The 18,007-nt window shown below is 57.1% G+C and overlaps 6 protein-coding genes across 6 annotated transcripts; all 6 read left to right on the forward strand.

Annotated features, from left to right (window-relative positions):
• Window positions 1-1,199: 1,199 nt before the first annotated feature.
• Window positions 1,200-4,139, forward strand: LBRM_27_0710 (conserved hypothetical protein; the record flags this gene model as incomplete). Its single annotated transcript, XM_001565780.2, has 1 exon — window positions 1,200-4,139. The coding sequence occupies one exon, from the start codon at window positions 1,200-1,202 to the stop codon at window positions 4,137-4,139; it is 2,940 nt and encodes a 979-aa protein (XP_001565830.2).
• Window positions 4,140-5,103: 964 nt separating this feature from the next.
• On the forward strand, window positions 5,104-6,507 carry LBRM_27_0720 (conserved hypothetical protein; the record flags this gene model as incomplete). The annotated part of the gene is made up of 1 exon (XM_001565781.1): window positions 5,104-6,507. The coding sequence occupies one exon, from the start codon at window positions 5,104-5,106 to the stop codon at window positions 6,505-6,507; it is 1,404 nt and encodes a 467-aa protein (XP_001565831.1).
• A 1,546-nt stretch (window positions 6,508-8,053) lies between these two features.
• LBRM_27_0730 (conserved hypothetical protein) lies at window positions 8,054-9,496 on the forward strand (the record flags this gene model as incomplete). Its single annotated transcript, XM_001565782.1, has 1 exon — window positions 8,054-9,496. The coding sequence occupies one exon, from the start codon at window positions 8,054-8,056 to the stop codon at window positions 9,494-9,496; it is 1,443 nt and encodes a 480-aa protein (XP_001565832.1).
• Window positions 9,497-10,090: 594 nt separating this feature from the next.
• On the forward strand, window positions 10,091-12,763 carry LBRM_27_0740 (conserved hypothetical protein; the record flags this gene model as incomplete). Its single annotated transcript, XM_001565783.1, has 1 exon — window positions 10,091-12,763. The coding sequence occupies one exon, from the start codon at window positions 10,091-10,093 to the stop codon at window positions 12,761-12,763; it is 2,673 nt and encodes an 890-aa protein (XP_001565833.1).
• A 1,215-nt stretch (window positions 12,764-13,978) lies between these two features.
• LBRM_27_0750 (hypothetical protein, unknown function) lies at window positions 13,979-14,932 on the forward strand (the record flags this gene model as incomplete). The annotated part of the gene is made up of 1 exon (XM_001565784.1): window positions 13,979-14,932. The coding sequence occupies one exon, from the start codon at window positions 13,979-13,981 to the stop codon at window positions 14,930-14,932; it is 954 nt and encodes a 317-aa protein (XP_001565834.1).
• Window positions 14,933-15,697: 765 nt separating this feature from the next.
• LBRM_27_0760 (conserved hypothetical protein) lies at window positions 15,698-16,201 on the forward strand (the record flags this gene model as incomplete). Its single annotated transcript, XM_001565785.2, has 1 exon — window positions 15,698-16,201. The coding sequence occupies one exon, from the start codon at window positions 15,698-15,700 to the stop codon at window positions 16,199-16,201; it is 504 nt and encodes a 167-aa protein (XP_001565835.1).
• Between the last annotated feature and the right edge of the window lie 1,806 nt (window positions 16,202-18,007).

Raw genomic sequence — 18,007 nt, forward strand, 5'->3', positions numbered from 1 at the left:
CAAACAAAAAAAAAGAGAAGTGAAGTACGTTGTCGCCGTTTCTGATGGGCGCATTGCACTGTTTTCTTCGCGCCTTCACTGTTCTCGCGTGCGTGTTCCTCTCTTGTCCCTATTTGCGCACCCTCCCCCTCTCTCTCTCCCTCCACCACCACCACCTTCGCCATCGACGTTATGCGCCTATGCGGCGCCTACGCATAAAATTCACACTCGCACGTCCGCACCGCAAGACGGGAAAAAAAAAACGGGAAGAGGCAGACCAAAAAATACGTGCTGACCGTTGTCCGCAATCTCTAGGAAAAGAGGCGTTGATGTCACCAGTGATCAACTGTCAATAGCAGTTATAAGTCCTCACCCCCAGGTGTTCGCCATCCGACACCCACGTTCTTTCTTCGTTCTTCCTCGCTCGCTCTCTCTCTTGTCGATCCTATCGTTTCACCTCTGCGGGGGGAAGGGGGCTCTTTTATCCCACCTCCGCTTGTTTTGGACTCCTCCAAGTGTGCCGAACGCTCTTTCCCTTCTTCTTGTTGTTATTCTTCACTGATTGCCTTCCCGCCGTCACGACTGTGGTGGAGGCAAGGGGGTAGTGCGGGGATGTAACAGGGCTTCTGTATCGCTACAGCTGTCGCTTCTTTTCATCTTGTGGTTGCCTTTAGGTGATTGCTTCCACTGCAACTTTCTTCTTCTCTCAGTCAGTCTTACACTGGGCTTACGATTTTTCTCCCTGCCGGGGTTTCTTTCTCCTTCGTGTGGACATCGCAAACGTGCGTTGTGTCGCAAGACCGCCGCTTTCTGCGTCCACGTGTAGCCGCCCACGACACCATAGACCTCCCATCTGTTCTTCCTTCTGCACAGACGCACGCCTGCAAACACGCTGACGCCCTCCCCCCTCCCCAACCTACCACACATACACCCATCCATACAGCCACAGATATATACGCATATACATACGCCCATACAGCCACACAACTGCTGGGCTGAAAGACCGAATCGACGCAGCTGTGGGGACTTTTTGTTTTCGTGCCAAGGCGAGCATCTGTTCGACTCCCTCTCTACCCCTCTTTCCCCCCTCGTTCAACGCTGTCGAACAGTCTTCTGCTCTTTGGTGCTCCTAGGCGCCAGCATTGATTGTCAACGTATATATATATATATGTAGACTGAGCTACACTCATACACCCATACACTTGCGCATAGAAGACCCTATGCCAGTCAAGATCAACGATTCGCCGAACACTTTGTCGTCGCCGTTGAGTGACTCGGTGGATCTTGGCAACTTTCCTATACCAACGCCGTTGGTCTCGGCAGGGTGGCTGGATGCAGTGCATAGCGCACGGCCACCTACTGCGCGGCCGCCAGCGGTCGCTTCCGGCGCCAGCAACACCTGTGCGGCAGCGCCACTGCGCCTGAGCAGTGCCGCTGGAAAAACGCACGCGCAGAGGAGAGCCCGCAATGAGCACACGCCTACGGCAAGTCGGAATTCGGCAGAGATGTCAGCGATGCTGAGTCCCATCCCGGTTAACGCAGACGACTCCGATGTCCCTATACAGCAACTCCTCTCGCCCGTAGAGAAAATGACAAGGCCAGGCAACTATTCCACCTCTAAAAGTCTAGCGCGCGGCTCTACGGCCACGCCAGCGCCACCATCAGCACGAACGCAACTGAATGCACATCGCTCCACGTCTGCACCCTCACGGCAGGCGTCGTGGGATCCTTTCCCTGCAAAATTCGCTTCGGAAGCAATGCCCGCACCACCGACCACGACGGTGCTGCCACCACCTCCTGTTGCGTCTCAACAGACTCCCATTGGCGACAGTCATGTGGCCGCAGCGAACACCCTGAGCACCACAGCACAGTTGCACAGCGACGACGACACCATTGCCTTCACTGACGGCTCACCGCAACGCCACGACCAACAGTCTACTACACCGTACTCATCTGCATTAATGCAAGCGCTGTCGCGCACAGAGGGTGCAGCGGCGCTAACGAGTCCGTGGGCCTCAGCAACGCAGCGTGGGGGCCCCTCCGCGTACTACTCAGAGGGTGACACCGGCAACGGGAGCTCCAGCGACGTCCCTCCTGACATGTACGTGGAGGCGATGAAGGCGAAAGTGGCCAAGCAGCAGTGGATGGCCCTCGAGAGGGCGCGGCAGGAGGTGCTCGAGGAGGCGCGCCGTCGACGTGACTGCCCATTCGCCCCTCAAGTTTCCCGTTACGCCGCACGCATCCAGAGACCTGCCTCTCTTCGTCCTGAGAACCGTTTCAGCGCTGAGATGATCCGCCGCAAGCAATGGGTGGCCAAGAGGCAGCAGGAAGAGGTGGAGCGTGAGCTGCAGTCGTGCACTTTCCGCCCCTTGACCCTGCGGACTGCTCAACTAGACCCCACCGCTATCGAGTCTCCCCGGGCGGCGACTACTGTGTTCCACGACCTCTACGCAGAGGCCGAGAACCGCCGTGCATTTGAGCATGACGTCAAGCCGCAGCTTGTCCATCAGCTAGAGGAGCGCCGGCGATCATCTCCGGCGCCGCTGAGGCCTGGGCAGCTGGCAGAGGTTGTAGAGCGTTTGTGCGCCCGTGGCGTAGTGCGTAGCGGGGTTGGAGCCGCACAGCAGAAGGATAATACGGATGGTGCTCCATACGAGGGCAGTGCTCGATCAGTGGAGTGTCCTGGCGTACCGCCAGATGTGCATCACCCAACCTTGTCCCTTGAAACGAAGCGCATTGTGGCTGCCCAGGTGGCCTCGGGCGAGCGCGATGGCAACATTGTAAAGCAGCTGTACCGCCACTCGGAGCAAGGCGTCGTGCGAGGTCAACTGAAACGCGAGCTAGACCGGGAGCAGGAGCGGCTTGCACGGGCAGAGGAGGCCATAGCCCTTGCCCAAGAGCGCAAGCGTCTTCAGCAAGAGTACTATCGCTCTGTGCTAGTTGCCAAGTTCCGCGCGCTTGCTAGGCACGTGGCATCCGCGCAGCACTGCCCATACCGAACCACCGCACCGCAATCTGTCGTACAGGTGGCTCGCGCTGCCCTGGACATCCTGAGCACTGAGGAGGCAGAAGAACTCCTTGGTGCCGTGGAGCACTGCGGACGACACAGGCTGACAGAAGACGAGTTTGTTGCGGTCGTGTTTCGGTACTTGGCGGAGCAAGAGGCGACCCCTGTGCAAAGTGCGCTGCTGCGCAATGCCCCGCCCCCGCTACGTGTGTTTCGCAGGGCTGCAAGCGCCGCCACACTGAAGCGAGCAGACAGTGCCCCAGGTGCCGCCGCCAGCGCGGAGAGCTCCCCTTCTGCGTTGCCACGCGTGAAGCGAGAGAAACCAGATCCGGAAGTGATTGGGCAGGTTCGCGCACGAAGAGCGCAGCAGCTGGCGGAGTGGACAAAGGAAAGTCAGCGTCAACGCCCCATCACAGATGGGGTGCTTGCCGATGGTGCCGACTACACCTTCCAGCCGGCGCCGCGGCGCTTGATCCCGTACGCGTGCAGGCCAGACATGACCGTGCCGGTAAAGTCAACGAAGAGCGAGATGCTGCGGCGCGCCCACTTGAGTGCGCGGATGTATGGCATTGCCCCAGCACTTGGGGTCGACTCCATGGCACGCCCTCTCTCAGCCCAGAGACTAACACCATCCCGTACAACAACCCGAGAGCTGTTTTCACGGGGCACTTTAAATCCGGCTTCACTGTGGACGCGCGAGCGGTCGCGGAGTGCCGCAGCTCGCAGCGAGGCACCGACAGCGCCGGAAGGCGGCGCCGCAGCACTTACATCCACTGTGAGCGGGCCAGTGGTAACTCCGCGTGCAACGTTTTCGCGTCCATGTGCAGGACCTGCACAGGCGCTCTCCGCCTCACCTGCTAGTAGAAAGGCCCCGGCAGAGGCGGAACTACAATGCCACTCCTACGTGGCGACGCTTGCGGGACGCTCTGCTGCAGCACCTCGGCAGCGCGCATCGACGAGCAAAGGTTACCCAAGCGCGCTGGCAGCGCGCCACCCCTGCGCGAGCTCCTGCCATGGGCGTGGTAATTTGTTGACGGCATCACCGTCTTTGGCTGAGCAAATTATGCATAGCACTCCGGAAGACCGAGCGCGTCTTGGGCATGAGCTGCTGCTGCGCCAAATACGAGAGCATCAGCGCCGCTCCGCTGCGTGAGCGTTGCGCTGGCCAACGCTCTGGAGTGGCAGCGAAGCCAGGGAGAAGGTGAGAGAGAAAAGAGTTGGGCAGTGTGGATGTCTTTGCGGAACACCTGTGCGAAAAATAAAATACAAAAAAAAACGGGGTGATTGTGTGGTGTTCAACTCCACTGTGTGCGTGCGCGTGTGTGCGTGTGTGTGCGTGTGTTTCTGTGGCGTACTCGGACGCTTGTCTCTTCGTTGGACCCGATAGAAGACTCGGTGATGGAGAGGCGAGGCATAATCGCGCTGGATCGAACATGCGCACACGTTTGTGTGTATGTGCGCCTCTTTGACGCTGAATGAACTGCCAGCCTGCCATGTCGGAGCTGCAACAGCGCTGGGTGTCGGCATCTCAAGGTGGTGCACGGGGAAAAAAGCAGCTGTGTCGTGCATCAGGCTCAGTCGAAGCAGTGCGAAGAAAGCCGTCGTGGAGGCGCACGGCTGTGTGACTCGGGGATGCTAACGGGTTTGCCCATGGCATTGAAGTGCTTCCTGGACAGAGCTGAATAGGGCTTAGGTAGCCACAGGTGCCCTACCTTCTCATCTCCTGTGAGACCTCTGCTTCTAGTTGGCATGAGCAAAACGTAAGTTGATTGCTTACGTAATACCATACTCCCACTTTACCTTGACTATACGTGCCAACTCTCTCCCCCGTGCCTGTTCCGCTTCCCCTTCTTCTCTCGTCCCGGCCTCTCTCCCTTTCCTCCTCCCTCTCTCTCTCATAAACGTGGGCGTGCGTACGTTCCCTACGCAGGGACTTGCGGAGCACGAGCGAAAGCAAAGCAAAGAAAGTGAGCCGCGCCAAGAGGGAAGGGCGCCGTCGATCCATTGTGCTCTCCCCTCACACACCGTCGCCCACCTCCTTGGCGACATCAGCAACGAAACCCTCACGCCCTCCGCACTGACGTACAGGGAAGCGACAGACAAGCCTCTTGCTCCGGATGGTGGATTATCATCTGCCGGCTCTCACGGCCACCAATGGCAAGAAGCCCATACCCTCGCCGAAAAAAAAGACGGACGACCATATCCTCTGCCAGGAGTATGCCGGCTACATTGCACAGCTGCGTGGGCTTCTTGAAGAAACCACGGGGCAACCACCAGCGGGCGTGCGCACGGCTGAGGTTGAGCGCCGCATCGCCTTGATCCAGTCCGCTTTAGAAGAGGTAGAGCGACTGAACGCGAATACCCGCTGGCGCATCGAGCACGACAAGGCCCAACGCGTTTTAGATACTTACAAGCGACGCATCAATGCGGAGGAGGAGGCTGAGAAGAGGCTACAGGATGCCGAGAAGCAGCGCACGGCGCAGCTAGAGGAGGCACGGACCCTGCAGCTTGCCTACTACAAAAATCGCAACGATCGCATCGAGGCTAAGGCGCATCAGTGCCGGGCCCACAATGAGCAAATGCAGGAGCAGACGGTGATGAAGGCGAGCTCGAATGAAGAGCGTCGCACACGCAACTTAGCCAACCTCGACGCTGAGCGCCAACGCACGCAAAAAGAGCTGCACGACCGCGAGCAGGCAAGGCAAGACTACGCACGCAAGTTGCGCGAGCGTCAGGCCGCAAAGGACGCTCAGACGCTGGCTGAGAAAGCGCGGTTGGCTGAAATCCGTCGGCAGGAGAGGGAAGCAAAGCTATGCGCCATTCGCGAGTCAAAGCGCAGCAAGTGGATGGCAAAGAAGGAGGCCAGCAGCTCGAAGTCTGTGGTTGTGTGGAAGAACGGAGAGGCCATCCTCGAGACGAAGCTTAAGGATCACAACGACCTTGTAGAGGAGTTAGAGCAGCGACGGCTGCAGCAGGAAAGCCGTTACGCCGAGGAGAAGGCGGAACTGGAGGCATACATTCAGCAGCGCCGGCAAATTCACGCCGTGCGGCAGGAGCGGCAACGCGAGAACCTCCGCAAACTCGTCGACAAGCGCGTGACGCGTGGCGTGGAGATTGTGAAGGCTGCGGAGGAGAAAAAAGAGCGGGCGGAACAGGCGAAGGAGCGGCAGGTGATGCAGTACGTCAAGGCAGGAAAGCTGCTCGATGAAAGTGTGCGACTTCACCGCGAGCGTGTGCAAAGGCTTCAGGATCGTCGCATGAACGAATCCCTGGCACAACATTACAGGCGCTGGAACCACCGCGCCGCGCGCATCATGGAGGAGCTGCATGACGCTATGGCGGAGGAAGAAACCAGGATAAAGGCGGAAGCCGAGCAGCATGGCGCTGCAGCGACCAACCAGCGCGGGTCAGCGGCGTATGCTGACAACCAGTGTTCCTGGGGATCGGGTCCACACGTCGCCGCCCCTCAACACGGATACCAAATCGTGTCGCTCCCGTCCCCCACAGAGTTCGCTGTCTAGCAGCGATAAGGTAGAGGGGGAAGGAGTGTGCCAACCCTTCTTACCGAAGGAACCAACAGAAGTCAGCGACACGCTGTGAAGCGTCGAGACAATAACTTTGGAGGAAGATGGGCACTCTGCGCAAGATAGGCACTCGCTTCGCTTATGTTTCCCCTTTATCTCTTCCTTGACTTCTCTGTATATTTCCTCTTTACGGGAGCTTCTGCGAAGAGCGTCGTGCCCTGCGTGCCGTGGCTCATCGATACGGGACTGGGGTTGGTCTTCTTCGTGGCGGTGTTGTCATTGTTAGCCTCTCTTTTCGCCGCTTGATGGTATCTGTGCTGCTGCGATCCGCTTGTGTCTTCCGTGCGGCACCCAGAATTTGCGGTGCGGCCCCTCCGCTGAGGGGTGGCTGACGCGCTGCTGATGACATTGGCGCAGAGTGTGTACGTCTTTTCGCTTTATAATTCTCTTGTCAGGTGTGTTCCGTGTTTCTGGGGGCTCCGTCAGGCTTCAGATTTGTGCTCGTGAACGGTTGAGGTTTGACTGACGCGTCACTGAGGTTCCTCCGCCTCTTCTCCTTCCTGCCGCTCTCCCTCTTTTTCCCTTGCACGTCCCGCTCACAGACTTCGTGTTACCTCTGTTATTGCAGTCCATGAAGGCAATACACCGGCGCATTCATCTCTGCCGCACTCTTTTCGCTTGTGTGTGTGTGTGTATGTGTGTGTGTGTGTGTGCGTGTGTGTATTTTCTTTAGCGCTATTTCCTTCCCCTCCCCCTTACGCTACATGTATCTTTTTCCGCATCTACCCAACCACAGCTCTCACATCAGCGCATGCGACACCCACCTCTTTCCCCATGTACTCCATCCCCCCACATCCACACACAACGAAAGGAGAGAGAACGTTTCACTCTGCAATGATGGAGCAGCGCTTATCGGGCAATTCACAATATTGCTCGTGATCGCTACTGATCTGCACTTGTCCCACAGTTTTGCCGGTACTTGTGTATTGCCTTCTTTTCGTTTCTACGAGCAGCCAGCTGGAGTCCCACGGGGGAGGGGGGGACCCTCACGGGTTCCCTTACTGTCTCCATGCGTATACTCGGAAGCGCCTCTAGTGAAAAGCGACTGGCTGCTGCAGCTCTTGTGCTCTTGTCCATTTCTGATGCTCGTCCTTCTTACGTCGTGTACTTCTCATCCCCATCTCACCTTCTCTCTGCTGGCTGTACAACATTCCTGGTGAAGTGGAGAAGGTGAAGCGACTGAGGCTGCCACCGCCAAGTACAGACGCTCCCGCATTTCATTGCACTTACCCCATACACTCGCAACCGCACTCTGAGCGCTCGCTCGACTTTGCGCACTTCTCTTGATTATGCGCTTTGTCTCTAAACGAAAGAAAACGTCGGTCTTCCGCGCCGTGCGCACGCGCCCCGTTTTTCTTTCGTTTTGCCTTCTCGCACAGCCGCCCTGGGTGCGCCCCACGTACCCCCTTCCGGCACTTTACAGGCTGGATCTCTCTTGAGCTTCTCTACATCATAACGCTTGCCGTGTTTTCCCCTCGCGTCAATGCCGCCGTATTACGAGCCCCTGCCGGCCTCTGCCAGGCCTGCTCACCTACTTTCGTCGCCACCTTCTTGGATCACTAACTCCCAGGCACGGTCAACCACTCCAGCGAACAACGGGGTGAACGCGTCTTCGATTCTGAAGGAACTCCCATCGGAGGTTCTGATACCGACGTTTCTCATCTTGGTGTTGTCCAGTATTACGGTGACGGCCATGAACGGCGTGTTCAACATGTTTGCCCACAGGGATCGCATGGTGATGGAGACGTTCCAGCAATGGCGCCGCGTGCTGTGGATGAGCAAGGCGGCTCACATTGTGGAGGCACCATCTGCCGACCAGGCGCCCCATATGACGCAGGCGCACCACCCAGGTGCCGTGACAGTGACCAGCACCCCTGCGATGTCACCAGTAGAGCTGTACAACAGCGCCGCCTTCTTCCGTGGGATTGCCGGCCCCACAGCCTTGGCGGCGTCCCCTACCGGTACCACGACGTCTTCTGCAACGGATGTCGTCATAGTTGATCGGGGCGGTGTTGGCGCAGTAACACTGTCCTTTCACGCGGCGTTAGGGGCGCCGTACACCGGAGATGCCGCTGCACTTACAGAGATGGAGATGTACCACGAGGAGAACCCACCCGCGGCGGTGCCTGCGCCAGTAGTGGTGGAGGCCCTCACAAACACGATGGAGGCGGTGCGGCGGGAGAGCCAGCGCATTATCTTCGAGTTCCACCCATACTACATCATCCTCTGTGCCACCAAGGCCTTCGCGATGCTCATTTATATTCAATATCATTTTGGCAGAATCGACGGGGGCTGGCGCCGGTTTTGCATCTGCGGTGCGGCGAACATCTTCTCCGGCCTCCTTACCCCAGTTTGGGAGTACACCATGATGGTGCTCCTCCCACGAGACCTCGACCGCACCACACCGGTGGTAGTGAAGGAGGAGAAGAAAACAGACTCTGTCTTTATCGTGGAGCTGCTGCTGCGCATCAGCAGCCTTGAGCTGAATGACTTACCGACAGTTCTGGTTCAAGGCACCAGCTTCGTGGCGTTTGCCGCGGTACTCGTGCCGCTTCTTTGCGTATTTTGCTTGTCAGGTCTCGTACGGTACCTGTGGATTTACGTGCCTCTCTGGCTTGTGTACTTTGTGGTGCGCCAGATCTACTACCAAGGCGCTGGCACCCTTCCCTCCGCCAGGGCGCGCAACTCTGCGGCTGTAATGGGCATGACGAGTGAGATGCTGAAGGCGTTCCTGATGAAGATGCTTACCGTGCTTGTGCTGCTCTTCACGATGCAGTCCAGCTTATTGCTCGGTCTGGCGTGGGCGGAGGGGGCGACGTACGATGAGGGACTGGAGTACATGACGACGCAGGAGTTCGGCTTTCACACAGGCGCCTTTGCGTCCTCGTTCCGGAAAGTGTGTTTGGTGAGTCAGTTATTCTTGTGAGCGTGCACTGATCGTGTGGACAGACGCCACCGCATGCACGCCGTCCTACTGCTCTTTTTCAGTGTTGTTCGTGGACGCGTTTATCGTATTACGCCAATGACTGCACAACGAAATTGAAGCGCATGCACTCGTACACTAATGGAGTCGAAGGAATGAGGTAGCTCTCTCTCTCTCTTTTCGTTCCAGCCACCTTTCCTCTCATTTTCGTTAGTACTGAGGCGGTGCGTGCACGGGTTTCGCAGTTGGGGAGCCTTTTTCCGTGTGTGTGTAGAGGGGTCAGCTCTCTTCGCTACAACTATGCAGAGGCACGCGTACCTCTATCTTGTTATACGGCATTCCATTCAGCCCATTCCCGTGATACTGTGGTTGCCCTGTACACTGACGGTCTCGTCTCTCTCTCTCTCTTCCTCTGTTGCTCCCCACAACGTCCGTACTTGTTCACACACCCACGCACACGTGCTGCTGCAGCAGGAGGTAAACGGTTGACGAACACCGGAGCTGCAGCGAGGCGCTGCTTGTCTAGCTCTCCCTCCCCACTGTTCTCCTGTCTTTGCGCACCACTTGTTTCCTCCCTACTTGCGTTGGCTTGTGCTCATGCTGCGCTTCCCAAAGCATGCGCAGGGTGCGCAGGACACGTGTCTGATTGTGCTTCACGGCACATGTCGCGGTGTGTCATCAACACCACGACGGATGCAACTGCAGCATCGTGACCGCATTCTCGGCTCGCATGGCGCGGGTCTTGTGAATCACCAGTCGATGGCAACGGTGAACATCCGTCCTAACTTCTCCCGGGTGCAAACCGCCGCACCGGCAGCCGACCTTTTTCGCACCAAAGTGCACGAGGGCCTCGGCACTAGCGACAAGGACCCGTACCAACGCACGCTACCGAATCAAGAGTCCCGTCCACCAGAAAGCACCGTGCTGCGCGCCGCTGCGACGACTGCGCCGTCGCTCGAGGAGCAACAGTCTCTGCACCAGAGGTGGGGGACGCTGCAGTACTGGCTCGGCGACCAGCACCCACGCCTGCCTCTCTTTCTTGAAGGACTGCTTGTCAAGGACGCACTGCCTGTTTCGCCAGTAGCTGAGGCCATGGTACAGAGCTTTGCTGCGGAGGTAATCCCGGGCATGGCAAAGCAGGCAAACCCTGGGGCGGAGGAGAGGCTGAGGGTACTCTGGAGGAAGGCGGACCAGGAGTACAGTGACCTGAGAAGGTCTCATCTCTTTGACAAGGCCGCGTTCGAGCGCAATCTCACCGCACTGCACGCGCGCTACCAGGCAGACATGTCTGCATTGTCGCCGCGCGAGGATGGCATTTTGGCGCTCGAGGTGCTGCGGCGGAAGGCCATTACGGAGCGGAACGCTTTCCTGCAGGAGGAGCTCTTGCCGATAGTACGCAACCGCCTATACTTTGGCCACGGGGATGGTGTGTGGCGTGTCTTTTTTGACAGCGTTGCGGCACACAAGGGGGACCTCTTCTCCTCCTCCAAGTCTCCTGTTAGCGTCACCCTTGGCTTTGCTTGGGAAGCACTCATGATGGAAGATGCGGTGCGCACCCCTGCCATGACGGCTCACGTGGCTCTCTACCTGCTACTAGTGTCGATCTCTGAAAGCCATAGTCGCGCTCCTGCGGAACTGAAGGTGATGTCAACTCACCTCGACGAAGGCATCAATGCCGCCGAGGAACACGTGATGACCGCAGCGTTCGCCAACCTGAGCCCGATTGTTAAGCGTCGCTTTGCCACAGAAGCCCTGAAAGCGTTGCTGGGAGAAATGAGGGGGTGTGGCCGTCTCGCAAAGGCTCTGCGTTCCGCCGGACTGTATCACTTGAGCCGCGACGTTGCGCTGTGTGAGGCAACGCTGGACGACCGACAGCTCTTGCGGGCAGATGTGGAGAACATAGTGGACCGCTTCGACAGTACCGCTGAGGTGAAGTCGCTGCTGCACTCGCTGATGAGTGGGACGGAAGTTGCCATCAAGGCGCACGTCAGCCACGTTTTTCAGCTCTCTAGTGCTGCGAGCAAGATCCATCACGTCGTAGACTGGGACGCTGCTATGGCTGCCGTCGACTGGACACACCGCTGGCGCGAGCATGCGCGTGAGCTGCTCTCCGACCCGGCTACGTTGGAGGCGGTGTACCGCCTGCTGAAGAACGCGACTGGTGCAAAGCAGGTTACGAAGCGCCTTTTTAGTGACGTGTATGTGGCTGAGCTGGAGGCAGCTCTGCACCGACGCAAGGAACGTGCGGGTGCACGCAAGGCCCGGGTGGAGAAGCTTGTTCAAGAGCTCACGTCGTATGAACAGATAGAGAGCACTCTTGCCGTGCTACGCGTGGCGGGGACGTCACTACAGGAGCTCGAGCGTGCCGAGTCAGCCGCCGCGCTGCAGCGGACCGTGCGCCGGCCTGAGGTGGACAACAGCGTGCTTGACCTCCTCTTGGAGGCCATTCGTCAGCGCCATCCATCCTGGGAGAAGTCAGGGGTCCTCCCAGCAGGCGCCTCTGAGGCAACCAAGTCATCGATGTGGTACTTGGAGTGCATGACACGGATATACATTCGCCTTTCATACGTCCCACAGGCAGCAGCGGCTCTCATGGCGCAGCGAACACGTCGCCGCCTTGGCCCTGTCGGGACGGAGCTGACGCAGTTCAACGTGCCAACGGAGATGGGTATGGTAGAGCAGTACGACAACTTGCAGTACAAGCGGTACGACTGGCAAGGCTGGTACCAGCGCATGGTGGACATTCACAACCGCAACGTCTCCATTAAGTGCCGCCTCGACGATTTGAAGCGGCTGGACGCCTACGGAAATCCGTTTGTGGAGATGCAAGTGGAAAGGCGCCTGCGCATTCTCGCTGATCATCGCGTTGGCATGGGGGTGCTGAAGCTTGACAGTGACAAGTACGAGGATCAGTCCGATAATGTAACCTACGGCTCAGCAAAGCTGTCTGAGCTGCTGGCGGACGCTCGCAAGGCGCAGCTGGGCAGGGAGTACTGGCCCTCGGTCGAGGTGAAGGTGCGCCGCCCGTCTGGGCAGAGCAAGACGTACTACTCCGTTCTCGATGATGCCCGCATCGAGGCGAAGAGCGTGGAGCTCTACGAGAAATACCGCGAGGCAAAGAAGCGCAGTCTCTTCGTAACGCCGATGGACATTTGGTTGGACGTGAAGGGCATGCAGGTGCGCAAGACGGCTCAGACGGCAGACGCACAAGGCTACACAGTGGATGCCCTGCAAGACGCGATGGACCATGACAGTAATGACAAACATTGATGCTCCTCTCGCACGAAACACTCGGAAGGGCACGAGGGGCGAGGGGGGGGTCGAGCACGCTGCGCATGCTTTACCGCATGCACGCGAGTACGTGTGTTATTGTTGTTGTGAGTGTCTCACTGTATATGCCTGTTGTCTCGTTTTTCACTGCTCGTGACCACTGATGGCGGTGGTGGGGAGGGGAGAGGCGATTGTGTCCGATGCCTTCGAAATTCACAGTGAGATCGCTAAGTTGAAAAGCAAAAAAAAGAAACAGGATTGCAAAAGACAGGCAAGCGAGTCGCGGGAAGGGAGTGCCTGTGCACGCCCTCAGGGGGGAGGAGGAGGAGGCAGCGGGGCAAAGAAAACAAACGTCGTCTGCTGTCACGCTTCCTCATTGAGAGCTTTGGCGTGTTGCTCTACTGAGGCAGTAGCAGTCCCTTCCTCTCTCTCGCTCCTCCTGCTTATCAACCCTGCCGTCTCTCTTCTCAGGAGGAGGCACACCCGTTTGCTGGGCACTACCTGCCCTGCTGTTTCGTTGATTGTGTGCATTAGTGTGCTGGTGGCGGTGCGCACCTCTCATTTTCGCTTCACTTGTCTCTTTAGCTTCTCTTTGTTTTACGTTGTGTGTGCCTCGGGGTGGTGCCTCTTTTCGGTCTATCGTTGTTTCGGCCCTCACACCTCGCCTTTACGACGTATCTGAAAGTCACATCGTTATCATCACAACATGAGCAAAACGCATGAATGCCGAGTGAAGAGGGCTACAGAATAGATCGTGGTCGACAGCGTTTCCCCATCCCCTTCTTACATTCGCAGACACACGCACACACACACACACACACAGAGACATATACCTCTATGCGTCTCGCACACAAGAGAGGAGAAGAGTCGCTCTCTGCACGCGCTTGCTTCAGCATAGTGACGGGGCGGCAGCAGCTCGTCTCCCCCGTCTCTTTTTCCTTTGTATCCGCTGTGGGCATTCCAGAAACGAATCAAAGCCACTGAGCATCACGTAGAAACTTCATTCATCGCTGCGCTGCATGTGCGGTGTGTTGTGGTGGGGGTCTTGCTCGTTTTATTGATCAGACCTGTCTCACCCTCTGTGACGCCTTTTTCTTCCTCATTGAAAATCACAAGGCGTGTTGGAGTGAGCCCCTCTCCTCCTCACGGCGTCGTTACTCCCTTCCGAGAAGCGGAAGCAATAGGAAAGGTGAATGTTTTTCACTTGGTCTTGTTATGTTCGACGCATTGCCCTCCAACACCGCACCGGAAGCTGCCGACGCCGCTTCTGTCGAACGTGCCGCGCTCGCGTACGAGCGAGTGCGGCGTGACAATGAGCTGCAGCGCTACTTGCAGACCCGAAAAGCTTACGAAGTCGCGTGCATTGCACGCGGGCGTTGCCTACTTGTCCTGCAGTCACACAACCAGACGCTGCGCCTACTTCAGCAGGTGATTGGAGATGTGAAGACTGCTCTAGAGGCCACACTGAAGAAAAGGTTACTAGTGCGAGAGTCCACTGTCACCGCTGCGGAGACGCTGGTGGCATCTTGTTGCTACAAAAAGGCTGAGCAAGGCCTTGTGGCTTTGCTGACGCGTGAGAAGCGCCACAATGAACTGCTACAGGTCGTCGACTCACCTACACGGCCGCCTGCCACTGGGACTCCTCCAATACCGCAGATGTTTTCAACTGTTTCTCGTGCTGACGAGCCTGTCGCACCATCGTCTCAGAGGTTCATGATGCGTCCACTGCTCACCCTGGCCGAGTTGCAACTGCACTACACGCCTCTATTGCTCCACCAACGCCTGCCGCTCTTTTCAGAGTTGGCGCGTGCTCAGCGGCTGGTGTACGGCTATCGTGGGAGCCCCAGAGTGGCGCACGCGCTCGCGGCCGCACCGACATCTGTGCTGCAGCAGTGCCGAGTGCAAGTTTTGCAAGCCCGGGCCTCGCTTGCTAGCGCGAGCGCAACTCAGCAGTCTCTAAAGGAGCGTCTTTACCACCTACAACAGGTACTGCGCCGAAGCAGACCTGTTCACGCCGGCAGCGGCGTGTATCTGGATGACGGTGTGGCCGAGGAAATTCAAGCACAACTTCGCCGAGAACTCGCCGTCGGTTGCGTCACGCTGCTACGTATTCTCTGCGAGAATGGGAGTGACGCGTTTGACGAGAGGGGGCGACTGAGGACTGCCTGAAGAGCGTCTTTGGGGTGCTTCGGGCGTGACCTCATATCCTGTTTTCTTCTCGCCTGGCTGCACTGATGGTCATTGTACTAACGCGATGAGTGCACAGGTGTCTTTACCTCTCGCTCCCCCTCTTCATATGTGCGCTTCGAGGTCGCCGCGGATTCGGGTGCGATAATCGCGCTTGCTGCTGCGAAGTACGTCTGCGCCCCCCGTTGCATGGAAGCGAGAGGCAAAAGACAAACAAAGTGAAGGAGCAAATCGGAGCTGCTGATGGCACACCTTCTCTTTGCTTCACTGACGACACTTTGAAGTCATAGTGAAGGTGCTGAGGGCTCTATCATCTGGTTGTGTTGCAGGTTGCGCTTCTTCTCGCTCGGACAGTAGACTCTCTCTCTCTCTCTCGAAATGTCTCTTTCCTTCGTTCTCCTTGAAAACGACGTGGACCTCCTGATACAAGTCGGAGGACACCGTTCTCCTCCGTGTGGTCATTGTACTGCATCTGTGCACATGCACTGCTGCTAACGTTGCCCATTTCGCATGCCTCCTGTGTGATTCTCTCGATTTCTTGCACTTTCTCTTCCTCTGCGTCGCACTGTGCTGTGCCCCCCTTCCCTTGGTTCCCCACCCTTGCTGACGTGCACGTACACGCGTACACCTTCAACGACCTACAGAAGTACCCTTTTCGTATTGGCGACGCCTCTTCCCAACATTCCACTGCTCCCCTCCTCCCTCACACACACACACACACTCCACTTATCTCGAAGTGGCACAAAAATGAAGGTCGAGCTGACGCTGCAGTATCTGGATGAGTGGATGCTCCGCTGGCGCAAGTTTCAGACGGAGAGCGACTGGCAGATTGAGAATAATCGCCAGTGGTGGCGGCAGGCAAACATGGTGGCAGCTGGTGCGGTGATGGGGAGTCTCGTTATGTACACTTCCGGCGCTGCCACTCTTCGGCGTCAGTTCGGCGCCCCGCACTTCTTCGACGTCGGTGTGGACGCTAAGATCAAGGAGGCGATCTGCGATACCATGACGAGCCGCTGGCGCTACACCCCGCAGGGGTACGGACGTCTGATGCTGGTTGGACTGCCCACCTTCTTTGTCTTTGCTATTGCCGAGCACATCCAGGAGCGTCGTCGCCTCCGCGCTTATGTGAACCAGAACACTGTGTTTGGTGAGCAGGCGCGCCGCCTCGTGCAGAGCGGCAAAGTCGAGGAATACCTCGCAGTGGACATCAAGGCTTCACTCCCTCAGAGTCAGATGCAGCTGTACGCATAATCTTCTGCGGAGGCGTGAGAGGCCTCAGCGACAGACGTGAATGAGAGCAATTGGCACCGTTGGGAGCATAATGGCGAGCAGAACAGCGCTGCACACGTGACTCCGGTATTGCGATTCATCGTGAACCTCGGTGCATGTGCTCCGTGGGGTCCCCCTCCCTCAGTCCCCCATGATTAGGAACGTTGACTCCTCTTTTACTTGTCTGCTGTGCACGATTATGCGTTGGCGGCCGCCGTAGCTGTGCGACGGCCTCAGCCCTCCGGAGTCCATGCGTGTATGTGCAAGGGCCTTAGCATATGTGTACCCTCACTGGAAGGTATTGCAGTTCACGTTGCAATCACATGCACTCTCACACGCGCGCGCGCATCTCTGAAGCACTCGGCGTGTGGCCTTCTTCCCCCCCCCCCTCTTTTCTTTCCTCTTATAGTGTAGTAGTAGCCGGTAGGTAAGTTGGATGAGTGGGCAAGTGCATACTGAAAAACATCAAGAAGGAGCCCAAAGCGTGCAAGCGCTGATCACCAATGCCTGTTTGCCATGCGATGCACCCGTTTCTCATTAAATCTGCAAAGGGGAGAACAAGCGAAAAGAACAGACGCAGAAATGAAAAGAGGCTAAGATACTCTCATAAACCACATGAGCAGTACGCTTGAAGCGCAGCGCACCCACGGGATGGGAGAAAAACCGATGACAAAGCGCTGGCGCTGCTCGTCGTGGTTGAGGGGCCGTTCATGTTCTGCGTAGTGAGGCTAGGAGGCTGCATATGTGGCCAGAAGCGGAAATGTCGGTGGGAGCCCATTGGCTCGAACAACCCCAAGGCAAGGGACAACTTTACCTTTGAAGTGGTTCATACTGGAGTGTATCCAAGCTGGCGTGCACGGGCGCCCCCCGATCCGGTGGATGCAATCAAGCATATGCTGACAACATGCACCGTTTCACCGTGTACCTCAAGGTGACGCTGCTCCACCTTTCTGCTCTCTCTCTTTCCATCTGTGTCATGTCTGTGCTCTCCTTTTTTTATTATTGTGCTCCAAACGCCGCCTCGTCTCTCCTCACACTCACTCCCTCTGGCGTTGTTTTCTTTCACATCTCTGGTCCTCGGCATCCATATATATATATATATATGCAATCCTTGTGAGACCACAGGCATACGAAAAGGAAAAAAGACCTGAACCCGCGATATACAATTGACAACAGCGGAAAAGAGGAGCATAAGCGCCCACGACTCATCGCACAGCTCGTCAACTTCAAGGAGGTTTTACATAAACGAGGAGACGCGCAGCCCCTTCGTTGTTGTTTGTGTTTTGCTACTGCTGCTGCTGCTCCCTCCCCTCTCTGTGTACTGTTGGTTTTGCTTATGGGTTACATTTCTTTCATTCCTCGGACTGTGTAGCAGTATCACTTGCCTCTCTCTCCTCTTTGCTCACTCCTACCCTTCAATATACCCTCCCCCTAGTTTGGACTATCTTTCCCATTTTTCGTTAATCTCTGAGTTCCTTGTGTGTGTGTGTATGGATTCCCCGCCTCTTCTTGCGTCCTGTGGTGCCTCCTCGCATCTTCCTCCCCCCCCTCGTCAACTTCTTTTCTCTGTCTCACACGTGGGACTCTACTTGCTTGTGCCTGCGCAAGCCTACTTGTTTGCGAGTGGCATATGCTTTCCGGTGTGTAGATGAGTATTCTGCCCCCACCCTTTTTTTCTTATTCTTCTCGCTTTCTCTGTGTGTGTGCCTGCACGTTAGAAGCGTTTCTCCTGCCGTTCTCTTTTCGTTATACCGCCTTTAGTTTTCGTTTGTTTAATTTTTTTTGGTT

The sequence above is a fragment of the Leishmania braziliensis genome, chromosome 27, assembly GCF_000002845.2.
Source record: "Leishmania braziliensis MHOM/BR/75/M2904 complete genome, chromosome 27".
Taxonomy (NCBI): Eukaryota; Euglenozoa; class Kinetoplastea; order Trypanosomatida; family Trypanosomatidae; genus Leishmania; species Leishmania braziliensis.